Source organism: Cervus canadensis, chromosome 7 (assembly GCF_019320065.1).
Source record: "Cervus canadensis isolate Bull #8, Minnesota chromosome 7, ASM1932006v1, whole genome shotgun sequence".
Taxonomy (NCBI): Eukaryota; Metazoa; Chordata; class Mammalia; order Artiodactyla; family Cervidae; genus Cervus; species Cervus canadensis.
This window is the reverse complement of record NC_057392.1, coordinates 83,824,688-83,845,521: the sequence shown is the minus strand read 5'-3', so window position 1 is coordinate 83,845,521 and position 20,834 is coordinate 83,824,688. Positions and strand designations below refer to the sequence as shown.

Genomic DNA, 20,834 nt, shown 5'->3' with positions numbered 1-20,834 from the left:
TTCAATCTCTGGGTCAGGAAGATTCCCTGGAGAAGGAAATGGGTATCCACTCTAGTATTCTTACCTGGATAAGTCCATGGACAGAGGAGCCTGCGGGCACCTTTGCTACACTTTGCCTTTCACTTCACCTGCCGCCTGATTCTTAAAAAACAAGAAAAAAACACAGTCTCACCACTACTCTCACCATCACCATCAAAACAACCAAAGAACATACCACACATTCAACCAAGCCAGAGGTTAACACTTTGAGTTAAAACTTTTCTTAAAAGTAACTGTCTCCCCCATGTCTTTGGCTAGTTGGCAAGACGGATATGAGGGAACGGTGATCCCATGCCTGGGGCTTTGGGCTGAGTCAGATGTCCTCTGTCCTTTCCCTCTGCTTTCCCCTTGTGCCTTCTTCCTGGCCCTCCCTTCTCCCCAGCTTTTCTCATTTCTCCTATTTACCTCCCCACACAATTTCTAGCCCTTAAAGCTTCCATCCCTGGTTGGGGCCTGAGTCTAACCTCCTACTAAGACCACCTGTGACTAACTGTCCCCAGTTCTGATGGTGTCCGATCCGAGCAGCCTCCCTGGCGCCACATGCACTTAGCAAAGGCATCTTCTCGTCCAAGGATCGCTGACTGCTCAGACAGCACACAGTTGCCAGGAGCCACCCTCTCCTTCTCCAGCTTCCCCTGGGTCTTGGCAAGCAAACAGTTAGTGGCCACCCAGCAGGCTACTTAGGGCTCGTACCATTTGAAAGGTAAAGACCTTTTTTCCTGTCTTGACACCCTCTCCTTTATTTTTTAAAATCTTTTAAATTAATTCTTCTTGGAGTATGGTTGATTTACAATGTTGTGTTAGTTTCAGGTATACTGTAAAGTGCATCAGTTATATATATATCCACCCTTCTATAGTTTCTTTTCCCATATAGGTCAATATAGAGTATTGAGTAGAGTTCTCTGTGCTACACAGCAGGTTCTTACTAGTTATTTATTTTTATATATGCATATGTGCTAAGTCACTTCAGTTATGTCCGACTCTTTGCAAGTCCTGTAGCCCGCCAGGCTCCTCTGTCCACGGAATTCTCCAGGCAAGAACACTAGAGTGGGTTGCCATGCCCATTTCCAGGGGATCTTTCCAGCCAAGAGATCAAACCCACGTCTCTTACGTCTCCTGGATTGGCAGGCAAGTTCTTTCCCAATGGTGCCACGTGGGAAGCCCCATTTTTATATGTAGTAGTGTGAATATGTCAATCTCAAACTCCCAATTCATCCCTCCCCACTTCCCCTTTAGTAACCATGGGAAAAATATGGAGTGCTTCACAAATTTGCATATCATCCTTGAGCAGGGGCCATACTAATCTTCTCTGTATTGTTCCAACTTTAGTGTATGTGCTGCTGAAGCGAGCACCACCCTCTCTTTTTTAATCCACAATTGCTGTCATCTTTCTTTTACTTCTCCAGAATTAACTTCAAAATCTACATGTTTTGCTTGGCTATCCTGTTATTTAGCCCTGTTGGTTTATTATTTAGATAAACACATTCATCCTGAAACACAGGAATAAGAAAAGTGCAAGTGTGCTTACCTGGTGTATCAAATAAAACTCACCCAATTAATTCAGTCATTTGCATAAAGGAGGCTCCTGTCTCCTCCAGTTGTTCAGTCTCTCTAAGATGCTAATTGTTTTTCTTTTGATAGTCTTATAATTTTGGCCTGAAGTCTAAAATCTGGCCTGCTGGGCTATGTGTCAGATTTGTAAATTAGATGACATCTGTTTTGAATTTTAACCATCTTTAATTTTCTTTCAAGCTCTCTCTTCCCTTATTCATTTCCCCTTCAGTTGTAAGGGTCAGACTTTGCTAGATGCTTTAGACAAAAGTGTGGATCTCTCTGCTTTGTGGGGCACAGACTAAAATTACTGACGCTAAATGGTCACAATGAAGGCTATTCAGAGAAGAGATGTTGGGAGAGGAGCCTTGGCAACCATCCCAGAGAGGATGAGCAGCTAATACAAAAAGGGGGCAGTCCACACCAGTCTTTTTGAGGTTCCCACCAAATACTTATAATTGATCAGAAGGAGAGTTATGGAGAGGGTTGAAATGGATGAAGTATTCTGAATTGAGGGAGAGGCCAAGGTGGCGATGGTGGTGGCAGTATTCGAAGAGCATGGTGACCTTTTATCTCTTAACATTTTTTTCTCTTTTTTCCATAGAAAAATAATAAAGGGGGGAAAACGAATTTTTCTAATGCAGATCCATATTTGGACAGTGAGACCCACTTTTTTTCTCCTATCTACATATCTCTTAAATTCTTTACATGAGGAAGTTGTCTATTGCTAATTGGATTGGGCCTACTTTATCAAGAACCATTTTTCCTGTTGGAATGCCTTAATGTAACACCCTGTATAACAAGTTTTTCCTTTGTACAAACACTTTTCACACATAAAATCTCACAGAGAGTCAATTGGCCTCTTGTAACTTTGCATGTGTAGAGGCAAGAAAGAATGGACAGACTGTTGGCCAGAATACACGTCTGAGCTTTTACATCTGATGCACATGCCAGTCACCTTTGGAAGAAACAAGCAGGCTAGCTGTGCAGAGAATGTAAAGTGGCTCCCCCAAACCCCAGCTGTAGAAGCTCTAAACTGAATTCTGAAACCACACCATGAAAATTAACTAACAGTGGCTCTGCTTACACACAGATGACAAATCATCCCTTCATGATGCTGGCTTTGGGTTTCTTGGATGTTGCCATGTGTAGGCTGTTGCTAGGTGTAAATGCTGTTTTTAAAATGGAATATGTAGATAGCAGTGGTTTTCAACTGGGGGTGATTTCTGTCTCTAAGCGGACATTTAGCAATGTCTGGAGACTTTCTTGGTTAGTACAACTGAGTGGGAGGTTTGCCACTAGCCTCTGGTGCAGAGAGGCCGGGCAAGTGGTAAGTATTTCTAGAGTGCACAGGATAGCTCCACAACTAAGAATTAACCAAATGTCACTTATACCAAAATTAGAAATCCTGGTGTTATAGGCATCTATACTAGATGTGAAACCACAGGCAACAATAGATTTTAATATGCTAAATCAAAAGTATGGTGTTGAGAGAAAAGGGCACGAGCTACCTGTCTTCCTTGAATGGACAGCTATTGTTGAGATGACCATCTTGGCCAGAAAATATTCTCTGTGTGGAATGGGCAAAGAGGTGCTTCATATGGGCTCCCCTCCTGCTCCGTCTCTGCTTGGTTATCAGCTTTTCCATGTGCGTGTGGTCACTCACGCTAGACATCTCTGGGTTTTCACTCACTCTTCTCCCCTTCTCCTCAGCCCACCTCTCACCAGTAATTGACTCTTTCTAATTCCAAGCTGTCTCACCATGGAGGGAGCTGACTGCTAAGACTCCAAGAGGAGCATTCTGGTCACCCTCTCTCTTGCCAGCCAAATCCATTCAGGGCTCCACCGTGTCAGCCACTTCCTCACCCATCTAGTAGTCCTTTCGTGCAGAAATATTGAAAGCCCACTATCTGCTAATTACCGTGTTGGAAGCAGTGTTCATTCTCTGGGTAAAAATCTTTCCATGTCACCGTGTTGCTTACAGAACAAACTCCTTGCTTCTCTGTGAATGTGCCTCTGACCTAACTTTTCAGTTTACTCTCCTGCCCTCCACTGATGTATTCACTCCAGGCACATTGAGCCAATTGCTTTGCCTCATTCTGGGTCACACACTTTTAAGCTCTTTTATCTTTGCACGTGAGGAGTGTCCTTTGTATTTGGAGTGCCCTTTCAACCCTTATTTGGGGAACTTTCATTCATCCTGTGCAACATGATCTGGTACCTATGCAGATGCCTGGCTCATGGAAGCTACTCAACAAATATGGAATGAATTTAAATTTTATCTTCTTTGTGAAACATTCTTCATCTCCCTGGCTGTATGTCTCTCTTGCGCCATAGCCTGCTATACCCACTTCCACTAACCCCTCACACACACTGACTGTGAACCTTTGAGGAATGATGTCTCTCGTCTTAGGTCTTGTTCTGTGTCTCTTGGGACCTTCAGGCTCTGTGCCATGCTGGACATAAAGTGGATCCTTGTGACTAAATCTTCACTATTTTGTGAGGTTGGCTTCTGTGTTTCTGGAATGCTATTTCAGACTGAAAATGATATGCATCATTTGTTAACCCCCCCAAACTCACAATATCTGATGCTGGTCTTAAATGTGTCCTGCCCCTTCTCCAGAACTGAAAACCTTCCAATGCATAGGATCTGAAATTTTAGCCCATCTTTTATCATTTAGTTACTGTGTAACTTTGGGAAGAGATTTAACCAGTCTCTGAGCCTTTGTTTCTTCCTCTATAAAATAGGAATAATGATAATTGCCCTTCTCAACTTATAGAGTGATCATGAGGATCAGATGAGATGATGAATTTGAACGTATTTTGTAACTCCTGTGGTCATAAAACTTTCCAAGTGTCCCTCTATTCAAAATGTGACAAATATAATAAAACACCTCTCTCAATCTGGCATGGTCTAGACTTCTTGAAAGGACCGGATTTATCATATCCACTCTCTTCCTTCAACCCCAGGCATCCTATTTTATGCCCATCCATACCACTGGCAGATCACTCACTACAATCATCAGTAATTTTTAAATTGCTAGTACCTGTGGACACTTTTCTGACCTTCCTTCATGTGACCTGAAGTCCAGTCTGCCTCTGCCTGAGATGTTCTCTGCACTGGGGCCAGAGCAAGCTTCCTGAAACATGGATTCTGATCCTATCCTAATACGTAAAACTCCTACCATGACCCCTCACAGCCTCCAGGATAAAATTTAAACTCCTTAAGAAGGTCTGTCATGTCCTGCACCGTCTGGTCCTTGCCTATTACTCCATCAGCATTACCTAACATTGATGCTAGCCAGACAGAACGACTTCTGTTCTCAGAAAGTATTGTGCTCTTCCACATACTGCCCCAAAGCCAGCTTGGTGTAATCTGGTCATCTTTCAAGACTTGGTTCCATATGTCACCTCATCTGGGAAGCATTCCCTGATTTCAGCTTCCCATTCTTCTCCATTCCATGCAGAAGTAGGTACCCCAATCTGTGTTCCCCAAACTCCTTGACACAATCATAACTGGCATAATCTTCCCACTATACTATAATTACCCACTTATTATTTACCTACTCTCTGGACAATGAGCTCTTTGGATAAAAGAATATGTTTTATCTCTCTATATGTCTAGCCGTTGGCAGAATTCCTGGCATACAGTAAGTAAATGATTTAAATGTTTCTTGAATAAATAAACAAATTCTATAAACATTATTATTTGTACTACATTCTTATTTCTTTACTGTATTTTCTGCACTTTAAAAAATTGTTTTGGTTACATTCTGGTTTTTACAGATTTAGAAAAATTCTGGCAATTGTCATAATTTATTCAGAAGTTACTCTATGTTGAGATAATGAGTTTGGCTTTCTTTGGGAACTTTGATGCCTACAAAAGAAAGCATAGCCTTTGGTGCTATGCCTCCATGGGTTCGCAGCAGATCCTAAGGTCCCCAGGAACTCCTGCTCACCTGTCATTTCTGGCCTTGGTGGTTTCCAGTTGTCGGGTAAGGAGCGTGGAAATGGCAGTGAAGCTGTTGCTCATGCGGAAGATGTCTCTGCTCTGCGGGCCCAGGATGGAGGAGAAGGTGTCCGTGATGCTCTTGATCTCCAGCAGGAGAATATGATGAAATGAGTGCTCCATGCTGGCCAGCTGACTCACCAGGAATGGCAGGCAGCTCCTGGCTCTCTCCTGCAAGAACAATGGAGAACGCATACAGTTGCTGGTTGGGATGAAAATGGGTGCAGCCACTAAGGAAAACAATATGGCTGTTCCTCCAAAAATAGAACTACCCTATGATCCACTAATCCCATTTGTGGGAATCTATACGAAGGAAACAAAATCATTATCTCAAAGAGATACCTGCACAGCCATGTTCCAGAAGCATCACTTGCAACAGCCAAGACAGGGAAGCAACCTGAGTGTCCACTGACAGATGAATGGGTGAAGACAACATGGCACACAAGCATGGAATGAAGAATTATTCAGCCACGAAAAAGAAGGAAATCCCACCATCTGTGACAACATAGATGAATCTGGAGGGCATTATGCCCAGTGAAACAAGTCAGACAGAGAAAAGACAATTACTTACTGATATCTCTTATATGTAGAATCTTTTTAAAAAAAAAAGTCAAACTCATAGAAACAAGAAACCAGAAAAGTGGTTGCCAAGGGCTAGTGGGTGGGGGAATTAAGTAAAAGTTGGTAAGCGGTACAAACTTTCAGTTATAAGATGAATAGGGGTTTGAGAGGCTAATGCATATCATGGTGACCACAGTCGCTAACATGGTATCATGGAACTGAAGTCTGCTAAAATATATGGGATAATGGATGGGCTAGTTAAACTGATGAGAGGAATCCTTTGATATATGTATATGTATATCAAATCATCGTGCTGTACACTTTAAATATCTTATAATTTTACTTGTTAATCATACCTTAATAAAACTGGCAGGGGGTGAGAGGGAGTGGAGAATAATGAAGAACTAAGGCCTTGGAAGGAAAGTTATGACCAACCTAGATAGCGTGTTAAAAAGCAGAGACATTACTTTGTCAACAAAGGTCCATCTAGTCAAGGCTATGGTTTTTCCAGTGGCCATGTATGGATGTGAGAGTTGGACTGTGAAGAAAGCTGAGCACCAAAGAATTGATGCTTTTGAACTGTGGTGTTGCAGAAGACTCTTGAGAGTCCCCTGGACTGCAAGGAGATCCAACCAGTCCATCCTAAAGGAGACGAATCCTGGGTGTTCATTGGAAGGACTGATGCTGAAGCTGAAACTCCAATACTTTGGCCACCTTATGCGAAGAGCTGACTCATTAGAAAAGAGCCTGATGCTGGGAGGGGTTGGGGGCAGGAGGAGAAGGGGATGACAGAGGATGAGATGGCTGGATGGCATCACCGACTCGATGGGCATGAGTTTGGGTAAACTCCGGGAGTTGGTGATAGACAGGGAGGCCTAGCGTGCTGTGATTCAGGGGGTCACAAAGAGTCAGACATGACTGAGCGACTGAACTGAACTGAACTGAAGGCCTGTATTTTAAAAGAAAGTCAGAGTCCCATGACCTGCAGATGACAGTTCTATGGGGCGTATACTTACAGAGCTAGCTGAAGCTAACAATGTTTCATTTATGATGCCTCTGATTGGCTTCTTTGAGGTTTTAGTTTTTTCCTGATTCTCAGGACAAGTTTTTAAAATTTTCCTGTCACTCCCTTATTAAGAATAGGTAGTCTCATGAACCTATCTTGCCATGTCCAAATCTCTCAACCACCGCTAATGATCTGACCTCACACATCCACCCTTCCAGACTATAGTTCTTCCTGGGGCCAAGGTTCCATGCCAGCGACTCACTAGCTCCCCAAGGACACGGGAGGCCTGATCAGTGCGCCCTCCATCCATCCACCTGTCAGACAATGCCACGTACTATACTGGTTTACCTCTTCTCCACAGGATATCTTCACTCATCTATTCACTTTAAGCATGTGTCAGGATGTTACAGATTTATGTGCCTGGTTGAATGAGTAGATTCTATTAGTTAGCTTTAATCAAGTTAACTCTCACAATTGACTTAAATAGGTTCCTTCAAAGAAACTGATGATGAAAGAATATGAATAACTTAGGTATGAATGAATAAGAAAATGGCTTAGCTGACAGGTCTCCTATACCTAGGAGAACTCATCAGGCATATTATGGGCTGATAGGTTTTAATCCAACATGACTGGAAGAGAGCCATAAAAATTGAAAATTATCTAGAAGGTTATTTGAAATGTAGATTTGTGCCCAACATAAATAATGATATACCATCAATAATTTAAAATATGCTTATTTCATCTTCAACTGCTCTTTTAAAATCTGTTTTTTTTTTACTTTTTAAAAAATTAATTTATTTTTTAACTGAAGGATAATTGCTTTATAGAAATTTGCTGTTTTCTGTCAAACAGCAACATGAATCAGCCATAGGTATACACATGTCCCCTCCCTCTTGAACCTTCCTCCCATCTCCCGCCCCATCCCATCCTTTATGTATTTAAAAATTTTTATAATGGTAGTATAATAGAATATATGTATAATTACAAATAAATATATGTCAGAGATTGCTGCTCAAAATCGTTTTAAGTGGTAGGTGTACAGGTCTTAATTAACTCTTCCAGCTAGGAATTTCCCTGTTTCCTTTGTTACAGCATTTTGAGCCTTCATTTCTTTCAAGATGTAACTCCTGTCTCCTTCATGAAGCCATCCCCAGTGACCTCTTCTGTCTGAATTTTCATTGTATTACAAATTCTTTTTCAAAAATCTTAATGGGCTTCCCTGATAGCTCAGTTGGTAAAGAATCCGCCTGCAATGCGAGAGACCTGGGTTCAATCCCTGGGTTGGGAAGATCCCCTGGAGAAGGGAAAGGCTACCCACTCCAGTATTCTGGCCTAGAGAATTCCATGGGCTGTATAGTCCATGGGGTCGCAAAGAGTTGAACATGACTGAGTGACTTTCACTTTCACTTTAATATTTGATTGCATTTGATAGTTTTGTTTACTCATGATTTTTTTCCATCACTAGGTCAGTACTGCAAGTCTATAACATGCCTGTGCTAGACTTGAGTCTGTCCAAGCCTTGTGCTCTGTTAACAAGCACAGGTTTAATTCTTACCATTACCCTAGGACACAACTGAAGCGACTTTGCATGCATGCATGCATTGGAGAAGGAAATGGCAGCTCACTCCAGTGTTCTTGCCTGGAGAACCCCAGGGACGGAGGAGCCTGGTGGGCTGCCGTCTGTGGGGTCGCACAGAGTCGGACACGACTGAAGCGACTTAGCAGCAGCAGCAGCAGCGCTACCCTAGGTCACGCGAGTGGTAAAGAACCCGCCTGCCAGTGCAGGAAACCTAAGAGATGCGGGTTCAATTCCTGGGTCAGGAAGATCCCCTGGAGGAGGGCATAGCAACCCACTCCAGTTTTCTTGCCTGGAGAATCCCATGGACAGAGGAGACTGGCGGGCCACAGTCCCTGGGGTCGCAAAGAGTCAGACAGGACTGAAGCGACTGAGCATGCATGCAGACACTAGGTGGCAAAGGAGAATGAGAAGCAGTCTCTGCCTTTAAGGGACCCACAATCCCCCCTTCCATGCATAGATCCCTAATGGTTAAGTGTACCACTCAAGTCTCCTAAAGGCGCCACTTCTCATACATCAATCGACCTGGCACAGAGCTGGCACAGAACGGAGCCTGTAGCATCTCCACTCTGTGTGTGTCTCAATTCACTGATTAAGTAAACCTTGTACAGCAAGACATGTACGTGTGTGTGCGTTAGTCACTCAGTCGTGTCTGACTCTTTGCAACCCCATGGACTGTAGCCGACCAGGCTCCTCTGCCCATGGAATTCTCCAGTCAAGAATACTGGAGTGGATAGACATTCCCTTTTCCAGGGTATCTTCCTGATCCAGGGACTGAACCCTGGTCTCCTGTATTGCAGGCAGATTCTTTACTGTCTGAGCCCCCAGGGGAGCTCTAAATGCCAAGATATGACTTTACAAAGAAAGTACGTGTTTGCAAAGGCATTCTGTGCTTTACAAGAAATACTTAGTACAGAACAGATTTCAGTAGTGCGTATCCCTAATTTTTAGTGTTTAATTTGGTTTTCAAAGATTCCATGTATAACTGCGTTGGAACACATCTCTTGGGGAAGGAGGTACTTGCCAATCAACTCCTTAATAACTATTTGTTAAGAACCTCTTTTAGTTGATCAGTTGTGTCTGACTCTTTGCAACCCCACAGACTGTGGCTCACCAGGCTGCTCTGTCTAAGGACTTCCCAGGCAGGAATACTGGAGTGAGTTGCCATTCCCTTCTCCAGGGGATCTTCCCAACGCAGGGATTGAACCCAGTTCTCCTGCACTGAAGGCAAATTTTTTTTTTTTTTTTAAATACTTATTTATTTTGCTGCTATGGGTCTTAGTTGCAGCAGGCGTGATCTAGTCCCCTGACCAGGGATCAAAACCAGGCCCCCTGACTTGGGAGTGCACAGCCTTATTCACTGGACCACCAGGAAGTCCTGCAGGCAGATTCTTTACTGTTTGAGCCACCAGTGAAGGCCTAGGGCACAGTCTCTGTGGGACTCAGACACACTTCTGTGAGCTGGAGAGCTAACCGAAGAGGTATTTACTCACTGAAGGATAACAGTATTAGATGAATGAAAAATAAACACCATTGGAACAAGCTCCTGATAGCCTATTTTATACTTTGGCTCATGAAATTGCTAGGTAACAAAGGGAGATTTAAGTACTCTTTTTGAGTCTACTATTTTTTTCAATATAGATGCTTTCATCCATGCAAGGGTTCTGTATGTGAATTCACGGTGTGTGATTCATCACAGGGATGTTTTCCCTTCCTCATTTAAAGACAAAAGCATGAGACAAGTGCTCGGGCCTGGTGCACTGGGAAGACCCAGAGGAATCGGGTGGAGAGGGAGGTGGGAGGGGGGATCAGGATGGGGAATACATGTAAATCCATGGCTGATTCATGTCAATGTATGACAAAAACCACTACAATACTGTAAAGTAATTAGCCTCCAACTAATAAAAATAGATGAAAAAAAAAATAAAGACAAAAGCTGGATGTTGGGGTCCACACCATGTACCAGACACTGTTTTAGAAACTAGGAATACAGCACGGAAGAAAAAACAGTAAAAGCCTTTGCCACAATAATGAGGCAGATAAACAAGATACATGTGTAAAATACAGTGTGTGTTGGATGCAGAAATGTGCCTCAAAGGGAAAAAGAACAGAACGGGGAGACCCAGGGAGGGGAGTTAATGTCAAACAGTAGAGTCAGGTCAGATTTCACAGAGAATATGATGTGTGAATTCTACAGGTTTTAGGATCTAAACGCAACATTCTCAATAGCCACAGAAACCAATTACAGTAAAACATATCTTGATTGACCCAGGGAGGTCAGGAGAGACAAGAACTGGGACACAGGAGATGTGACAGTTTACAACGGAGAGTGCAATTTCAAATTTTAGGTAACGCCCTCCGCTTCAGCTTCAGCTTCTTCTTTAGCAACTTTTTAAAAGTCAGTCTACAAACATTTCATTTGCTTATCTAAGAGGTGTCCCTACGGTTTCATTAAGAGACCTATTTTGAAAGCACATGTCTTCCTAAAGGTGAGGATGGCTGAAATCAACACAATTCTGGATGACTTTCTGGCAGCCAAACTGAGCTGAAGGGAAAATTAATCACAGCGCGGGAACAAGAAAAGTTATAACTGCTCTGGAACTCACACATGAAACCAAGCCAACCTCACGTCGTTTGTTCTGAAACCTTGGAGCACATCCATGTACCTCACAGGGGTAACAGATGTGACTTTGGATTAGAAAGTGTGAGGTGAGGGTAAGAAGCGGGTTAGGGGGTTCTGATTTCTTTCTTGGCCCTACAATATTTTGTCTCCGGGGGCCAGTGGCCGCATTTTTCTGCTTTCAGTCATCCTGCCATGGGGACAGGTCAACAGCACCTGTGTGCTTCACTGGCAGGCCTGACCTCATCCCTTCTGACATGAACTGATTATTTAATATTAAAACAATAATAGCCAACCCACAGAGAGCACGTAATCTAAGCACCAAACCTATTCTATATGCTTTTTAGGTATTTATTCATGCAATCCTCCCAAGAACACTGTGAGGTAAGCACTGCAATCGCTTCCATTTTATAAGAAGGAAACTGAGGCACAGATGGAGGACTAACTCAGTCCAGGTCACACTTCCCCCCAGGTCTCTAAAGCTGTGTCTTCACTGGCTATGTCTCCACCCCTCCCACCCCAAACCCCAAACTCCCCACTTCTTTTTCCTCTATCTTATATATGTGATCCTTTTCACTTTATATTGATTTAGCAGTATAAATATCATAAATACCCCATAAATACAGAATGGAACAGCAAGTCTTAAACTTTTTGGCCTTGGGAACTTTTTACTGTTCCAAAAATTACAGAAGACACCAAAGATTTTTTTGTTTATCTGAGTTGTATCTATTGATATTTACCATCTATTTGGTTAAATAAAAGAAATTTCAGAAAAATGTCTGGAGAGGTTTTTGACTGTTACAATGGGAGATGGGAGGGGATGAGTTGGTGGTGTCTGCTGGGCAGAGGCTGGAGATGCTGCGAAACCACCCGCAGTGCCCAGGACAGCCCCCTGGAAACCAACAGCTATCTGGCTCAAAATACCGACAGTGCCAACCTGAGCTAAGTGAAACTGGTGTTTCGTCTGTTTGGTTTCTCCCCTACACACATGTAGTGGTGAAGAAGACAATGAAGCGTGCACTTGGTCTGACTGTCTTGATTTGTGCTAACGCACTGGCAGCTTTACCCATCGTTGCTTTTGTCCTTGCAGTACAAATGTCAACCCAGTGAAAAAGGTCAATGATGTGTGAGTATTAGTGTGAAAATAGCTTTGACCTCTAAGATCCCCTGAAGGGGTTTCAGAGGTCCATGGACTGCACTGAGAACTGATGAACTAGAATCAAGGGTCAGCAAACTTTCTGTAAAGAACCAGATAGCAAATATTTTTGGCTTTATGGGCCATGTGGTATCCGTTATGGGAAAACAGCTACAGACAATAAGTAAATGAATAGGTGTGGCTGGATCTGGCTCACAGGCAGTGATTTGCTGACCCCTGAACTAGATTATATGCTTGCAAAATTGCCTTGGCCATACCATTCATTTTTCATGTGTTATTCATTTTGTTTGTAAAATACTGTTACTACTATCTCATAAAAACTCTTCTGTTACTCTTTGTTAGGATGCGTGCCTATGTGCTCAGTCACTCGGTCATGTCTGACTCTTAACCCCATGGACTGTAGCCCGCCAGGCTTCTCTGTCCATGAGATTCTCCAGGCAAGAATACTGGAGTGGGTTGCCATTTCCTCCTCCAGGGGATCTTCCGGACCCAGGGTTCGAACTTGCATCTCCTGCATCTCCTGGATTGGCAGGCAGATCCTTTACACTGAGCCACCTGGGAAGCCCTTTTGTTAGGATAACAGAATGTGAACCAGAATGCGGCCAAAGATGAAAACATGGGAGCCTGGTTATGATGATGATAGCTCCCCTCCACTAAGCATCCACTACGTGCCAGGTACTTGGCATCTGCCTCCTCACCTAACCCTCACGACAACATTGCAAAATGGTAACATGATGGAGATACTGATAAGAGTGCCAATCATTTGATCAAGATTACACAAGATCTGCCTGACTTCAGAGCTTGAATATCCCCACTTTGGCGAGGCTGAAAAAGATGGCTTAGTACAGCCTCGTGTGCTTTCTCCCTCTTCCACCCACAGCAGGCATCACCAGCTGATTACAGCATTCTCTGCTGAAACTTTCCAAGACCCTTTCTCAACATCATCCTCCCTGTGAGAGGGTCTCAACCCTGGCTGTATGTTATTAGAATCACCTGGCAAGCTGTTGGAACAATTTAAATGCCCAATAATTCCTCTCCCCCACTCCGTTTCTATTTAATTTCATCGTAATGGGTGGCATCCAGGCACAGAAATTTTTAAATTCTAATATAAAGCCAGGGTTGAGAATCACTAGTCGATATAGCCCCCAATCTGTGAAAATTTGAGAATTTGCTGATTTAGGAAATATAGATTTGGCCCTAAAATCCACGTTTTTCTCTCTATCCTTTATCAATTTACAAGAGAGTTAAAGAAAATAATACATTTTGCTGCCTGAATGAAAATATTGTAACTCCTGGGCATCTGTTATTGCTTTTTTTATTGTGCCATATATTGTATTTCTTCATAATTCATCTCCTAGACGTTTCCACACACCAAAGAGACACTTGCAAGGCGCATTAGGAATGTAAATCAAATGAGCTTACTCTTAATGCTTTCTCAGTGGAGCTTTGCCAGGGAAAATCCAGCTTTTGCTTAGGAACCCTCAGAAGCCTGAGTGGGGACAGCAGTGTTTAACTGGTTGGGTGTACATTCATTCCATGAGTCTTCTTCCTAAAGATGGTGCAGCTATTAGCTTCAGAGCAAGAGTTGAAGGGTTAGGACGGACACTCCCCCTCCACCTCAATTCCCTGGCTTCAAGAAACTCTGGAGCAGGGGAGTCAACTCTTTCTGATTGGTCCTGGGATTTTCCTTGTTTCAGTGCTGAAGGTCCCTCATCCTGGGAAACTCTTCAATCAAGGGCAAATTGGGACAGTTGAGCACCCCACTCTGGAGTGAGAAGGTGTGAAATTATTTCAGTTCAGAGAACTCTGCTAGACAGCCTCATGCTGCTGGTGGATGTGTGTATATGTGTGTGTGTGTGTATGTTGTGTGAAAGTGTGTGTTTGTGCACACAGAGCCGACTATTATTATTCATGGTAGCTGTGTTCTATAAAGTCACGTCAGACACTGGCTTAGCAAACATGGAACCACTGCTTCTAAAGGAAACACAGGAATAGGTTTCCAAAAGCTTCCAGCCACATATTTTCATCAACTGATCAATACATAACCTTGTTTTATGTGTGCTTCTATTTAAAGATGTCTTAAATGATACAGATCATTAATTCATTAAATTTGAGCTCAGCGAAGAGCGCTATAATTCATGGCCAAATGCAGCCTATGTAATTTTACCCATGAGGTGGATCACAGCCATCTCATACTTGGGAACACCAGACAGCACTTCAGCATTAAACCTGGGACATTTTAAACATGAAATCACCAACAAAGAGAACAAAGGTGAGAAGAACGTGGCACTAAATAAACCATCCTCCTTTGTAACTGGGGTGGGGGGTAGGTATATGACTTTATCCTGGGAATTTGGACTTGAGGTGAAATTTTCTGGGATGGGAAACTGATGGAAAAGGTTTTCTTCCCAAATAAGAATAGACACATGGAAGGACACATGCCTTTTCTTTAACCAGATGTTGCTGGGTCTACAGCATATGCTGCCCGGATCTGTGGCAGCCAGCTTGCAAGCAAAAGGGGACATGATTACAGGGCCATGTTAAGATCCCAAGGAGGTGGAGAGAAACAGCCTTATCATCAAGGGTTCCCGATGACTTTGTGGAACTTTTGGAGGGACCCTGGACCCATCAAGTCTTGCAGACTTCTTAAATGAGATAATAAATATTCTTATTATTGAATCTGGCTTTAGTTTGATATGGTATTACCAACTCATCTTAGCTGACACAAATTCTTCAAGACTTTGCTAGGAGGAATAATGAAATAATACCTAAGAAGGACCTGGCATAGAGAAAATGATTTTTTTTTTTAAATGGCAGAAATCAATTGTTATTATAAGTAGTATTTTTAATAAGATGTGATGATACTGGAAATATCAATGAATTAAAAAATAAGCCATTCAGTAGAGGCCTAATGTTTTATTATAAATATTATTGTTTTCAATGCCGGGCATACTATTAGCACACAGTAAATGTTTAATATTAGTAGTTTTTTTTGACATTATGGAATACATGCTGTATATGAAAGAACAGATATTTAAGTAATGAAACAGAACATTGGCAATACCATTGAAGGCACCAATGTGCCCCTCCCCTGTGCTTCCTTCTTCCTCTCTCTGAGTACCTCCTTCGCAGAGAAACCAATATCAGGTTTTAAAAGTCATTTTTAATCAGTGGGAGTCCACCTTGGAACACAAAAATTTTACTTACTGGTGGTGCGTGAATCCTGGTCCTATTTTCCTGGAAGGCTTTTAGGCTCTCCTATTCTGTGGTCTGCTCAAAGTTTGGGATACTAACCTTTAAAATAAAATTTTAAAGATGCTATTGACAGATGAGTGTATAGTCCCTCTTTTTAGAAATTCCAGATGACTGAGTCCAGGTCATTACAGACCTGTTTCTGCTGGAGTCAGCTGGACTGTCCGCGCAATGTGTGAAGCTTCTCCACGCCAGCCCCTGCTCAGGGCCTCCCCGAATCACACCCACCTGAAGGTTTATAGCTCTTTCTGAGACACTTTCTAGCAGCAGCCCAAACTGTTTCACGGCCTCAAAACTTCCCCTTGAAACAAGGAGCAGTTAAGTGTTTGGCTTTCTAGAGGCTTCCTTTACTGCTTGGAAAGTAGAAGTGGTAAGACACTAGCAGGGCAAACAAGAGTCCAGGCTGTTCTAATTGTCAATACATGTGAGAGATTTCTTGGGATACATATTTCCAGAGGAAGTCCCACCCTGGGAGAACAGAAAAGGTGGCAGTCTTTGGAAAGCCCTCCCAACGGAGCAGGCACAGGGGCTGGTGTGGGGGTCATAGAGCGGGTCAGAAGCTCTTTCCTGTGTTCAAATCCTGGCACTACCAGCAGCCAGTCATGACTTGGGCAAGTCACTTAACTCTCCACGGCTCAGTTTATGAAACAGATTAATGTGCCCACCTCACAGAGAGGTGGTGAGGATTCAGTGAGTTAAAAACAAAGCATTCACAACAACGCCTGGCACAGAAAAGTGCTAAATAAATGTTAGCTAATAGTTTCAGTGTTGAAAACCTTGAATGTAAATGCAGATGTATCCAAATTATCACCGAAACTAAAACAAGCTGTCTCAAAAGCCATGTGTCCCCTTAATTTTTCCAGTTAACATTTTGTGATTTGATGAAGGTTTGGAAGTTCTAAAAATGTCCAAAACCTCAATACCAGCCCAGTAAGCAAATATAGGCCACTGTTTTGGTAACCTGTGAAAAAGTTTACCTAGAAATGAAATTTGTTCAACATTTTACCAAGACAGCCTATTTCTCTTTTTAAAAACATTACATGAGGGCTTTCCTGGTGGCTCAACGGAAAAGAATCCACCTGCCGATTCAGGAGACGTGGATTCCATCCCAGATCTAGGAAGATCCCACATCCTCAGGGCCACTAAGCCCCAGTACCACAACTACGGAGCCTGCACTCGAGAGGTCTGGAACCACAGCCTCTTGAGCTCGGGCACCCAGAGCCCGAGTTCTGCAACAAGAGCAGCCACCGGCGCGAGAAGCCCAAGCACCCCAACTGGATCGTAGCCCCCACTCATAGCAACTGGAGGAAAGCCTGTCCAGCTATGAAGACCCAGCACAGCCAATAAATAAATAAGATTATTTATTTAAAATACTAGCACAAAAATATGTGTAAAGTGCTTGCAAAGTAAGTAGGCATCAAGTGCTGTCAGTTTATCATATTCCAAAGCTAAGATTCAACAATTTTAAATATAGAACATCAACAGAGCAAGCTGCTTGAAATCCTTTTTTGTGGAACAAAGCAGAGAATAAATAAACAAAAACATTGTTGATGTCTCTCTCAGGCAGATAATCCTCCAATTTTGAGCTGATTTTTAAAATAGCATTCTGAAAGTCATATTCCTCAATTCTTTCTTTTATCCTCTGGTCATGCCTCAAGTTTCTGTATATAAGCTTGGAATTAATTGAACATATTTTTCTTCCCATTGATAAACAAAGCTTTATTATAATTTAAACAGATTTATATATTCTAAATAAATATTTAACCCAATGTAAAGGGAATAAGTTCCCATCCTTTTCTTATTATTTTTGATTCAGCTTCTATGATTTTAGGAACACACAGTTTCCAGGGGCACATGCAGAGTAATAAATCATGCCTAGTAAAACAATACTGTCTAGGCAAAACAATTTTAAAAAATAAGTCCCAGTAATAAAATTCAAGAAACAGCTGATGAAAACAGATGTATCCTTTGTTTTGAATGAACCTCAAATTTTCTAACATGGCAAAAATTAGAGATCAGCTGGACTCAGCTCAATTCCATGCACTTGGCACAGAATGCTAAAGTAAACCATGCCCTTGTTAAAAGAAAAATACAAACAAAAAACACAAGGGATAATTTTTGTACTTATAAAGCAATTATGGCTTTTATTTAATATTTAAATGTGGAGCTTCCTATGTCTTCTTCAAAGAAGTGTTTGAATGAAGTTGACTTAGGATTTAAAGTAGAAATCATAGAATGTAAATGTAACTTACTTTTATGCCTTGCTATTTGAGACAATAATGTAACCTAATAAATTCTGTTTTTAATATGATTGATTTTTTTAAAGGGTAGAAAACCGAACATGGTCTCCTGTCAGTAAGAGTTTCTCATTTAAGAGTATTTCCCCCTAAACAGCATTTGGTGTGGCCACATTTAAGTCTGAAAACCCAGATCTCTCTTTGTTTGTGCTGAGAGTTCATCTTTCAGCATCTTTTCTTTGCATTGACCCCCAAATACTTATAGACCTTAAAGCTTGTAGAAATCTATCTAATTTGAGCTTCAAGCATAGTGTTGTTTTGTGGGTTGATAAAGGATTTAGAGGTCGGATTTACTCTTTAAAAACTGGGGGCTTGGGAACTTAGCCTTTTAAAGGTAAATCTTTTGTGTGGGCTCAAGCAACTCAGACTGAATTATACAGAGCCAGAATTTCTTCTCCCACCACACCATGGTCCCCTCATGTAAATTACCTCTCATTGATTATCCCCAACAATGGTTCCACTATTTCTTTTGCTTCAATTAAGCAAACTTTTTGAAAGAGCATTGGGGATTTTAGCATTGAAACATTTTTGCAGAACTCAAAGAAGCAGCCCATCTTTAACTACACAATATCTATTTAGCAAATGTGGTATAATCACAGAAAGATAGAAAAAGTAACTACAGATCTTCTGGCCTAATCATGGAAACCATTTTGAAGAAAGTTGCTTATTATGGGACCAAAAAGAAAGAAAAGAAATAGGGAGAAAGAAAAAGAAATTGTGTTTGAACTTTTTGCCAGGAAAAAAAGAAAAAGTGCTTTGTGGTCATTAGAAAAGGAACACAATATGGTATGATTTAACTCAATTGAACTATACATCAGCTACAATTGAACTTCCCATACTTTACTCATTACATTACATAATTTACTCATTATACAATTAAATACAAGATGCCTATCTTTCTTTGCACCTACTTATTAAAAAAAAAAAAAAAAGCCAGGATGTTTTATTCATGGTAGCGGACATATAACTCCCAAAATACAAGTTAGACAGAAGTACTTGGATAAGTATTACCTCATTATGTACAGAGGAGAATGAAATGGAAAAATTCAGTTTGCAAATGTGACCTTGCCTGAGATTTGCAATTTCCTTAGCTAGGATAGATTTTTTCTGCTACATGTGTGACCCCTATCCTGCCAATGCTCCCCCTTTCTGTTCCTGGATTTTGCCTTGGGTTAATTATTTCTGGTCTCATAGCAACCATGTTTTCATTGTGAACCTCCTGAACTGCTTGCTGGAAGTAAGCAGGACATAAATAAATAAGTAAATCAAAATATGCAAACAAACTGCAGCTAATAGGATGGGGCTTGAAGGTGAGGCTGGCCATGGCGTGCTTGAAAGAGAAGGTCTGAAATGTACTAGCTTGGAGGAAAAAATAACTTTCCAAAGTGCTTTCCAGTCACTTGTGAGCTCACCTTTATGTAAACAGTGGAAATAAAGCAGAACAGCCTTTTTAGGATTTTTAGATATAAGGCTGTGTTGAGATCTTGAATGGACTCATGGTCCATTTTTATCTTAGTCTATTTGGGCTTCTCACAGTTTTGAAGACTGCTAAGTCCAAGATCATTGTGTTGGTAGATTTGGCTTTTGGTTCCATAGAGGAAGGGGACAAAGGAGCTCCCTGAAAACTCTTTAATAAGGGCACTAAGCCCATACATGAGGGCCCCACCCTCGAGGCCTAATCACCTCCCAAAAGCTCCACCTTTTAATACCATCACTTCAGGATTAGTCTTCAACACAGGAACTGTGGGGATGGCTGTGCACATTTAGACTAGAATACGATTTAATTTTGCCATTTCTGAGCAGAATAATAGAAGCGTCACCTCATTGTATTCATTGTTTTCATTTTATCTACTGTGTGGGATACTAAAACCTATGCATTTAGCCTTCAAGGTAATTCTCACTTTCCAAAGTGGAGGATGGTGGAATATTTCCTTTAGGAAATTGCTGTAACTTCCCATTTCCTCCCATTGCTCACCTTCTCTGCCAATTTAATCTGTACCTACCAGTCTTGAAGAGAAAGAGTTGATCACCAAATCATGTTTTGGGAATGCAGAGCTATCACAGAGAAGGTGGGCTCTGAGAAGTGTTTCAAAGGAGGAAGGAACGTTTGATTGAGACAGGGGCCACTATCACAGCTAAAGGAAGATTGTCTCCTAAGAAGAAGGTAGTAGAAGGAAGAGCCAGAGAAAACATAGACAGCAATAGGAGTGTAGCATAATCCAGAGATCTCTAAAATCAACCATGCTAAGTAAATAAAGACTTCAGTAACAGGAGATAGGAAAGTGTCTGTTTTCCACTTATCTGGGTGAATTGCCAGATATTTGAAACTCTGTGGAACTGACATATCACTGAAGTTGGGGAATCTACAGTTCTGAAAACATTCACTTTCCAGGTATCTTAAATTTATTAATCTTAAATAGCAACTATTTCTTTACCTACTCTAATAAGATTTACTTATTACTTAACAAGGAATAAACTGATGCCAAGATACCCTTCTCAGTGTAATTTCTTTTCTGTTGTCTACATGTAAATAACAAGACTCATTCTGGTTAATGCTGAGAACTCTAGCCGAACGTTTCAGTGTGGCGGTCCACTGCTGATCTGCTGACTGTCAGATGCATCTTTTCTTAGAGGCTGTGAGCTAGCACTATGTTCCCCACTGCTAGTCACTAAATAAAACCAGACTTGCTGTTTTTGATAAATAAGGAAGAGAGCTGAAATGTAAATATCAGCTCAAATAGTACAGTTACGACTATGCAACAAAACT

The 20,834-nt window shown here is 41.7% G+C and overlaps 1 protein-coding gene and 1 non-coding gene across 8 annotated transcripts in view; both read right to left on the bottom strand.

The window, feature by feature from the left end:
* VEPH1 (ventricular zone expressed PH domain containing 1) overlaps positions 1 to 20,834 on the bottom strand; it is a 312,127-nt gene that overhangs the window by 176,882 nt on the left and 114,411 nt on the right. For all 7 annotated transcript variants that reach the window (XM_043473913.1, XM_043473914.1, XM_043473911.1 and 4 more), the window contains one exon: positions 5,550 to 5,770. In XM_043473913.1, coding sequence (XP_043329848.1) covers positions 5,550 to 5,770 — 221 coding nt within the window. The remainder of the gene's footprint in view (positions 1 to 5,549; positions 5,771 to 20,834) is intronic.
* Positions 1,286 to 1,392, bottom strand: LOC122445620. The gene has a single exon (XR_006270588.1). It is a non-coding gene; the product is annotated as a U6 spliceosomal RNA (small nuclear RNA).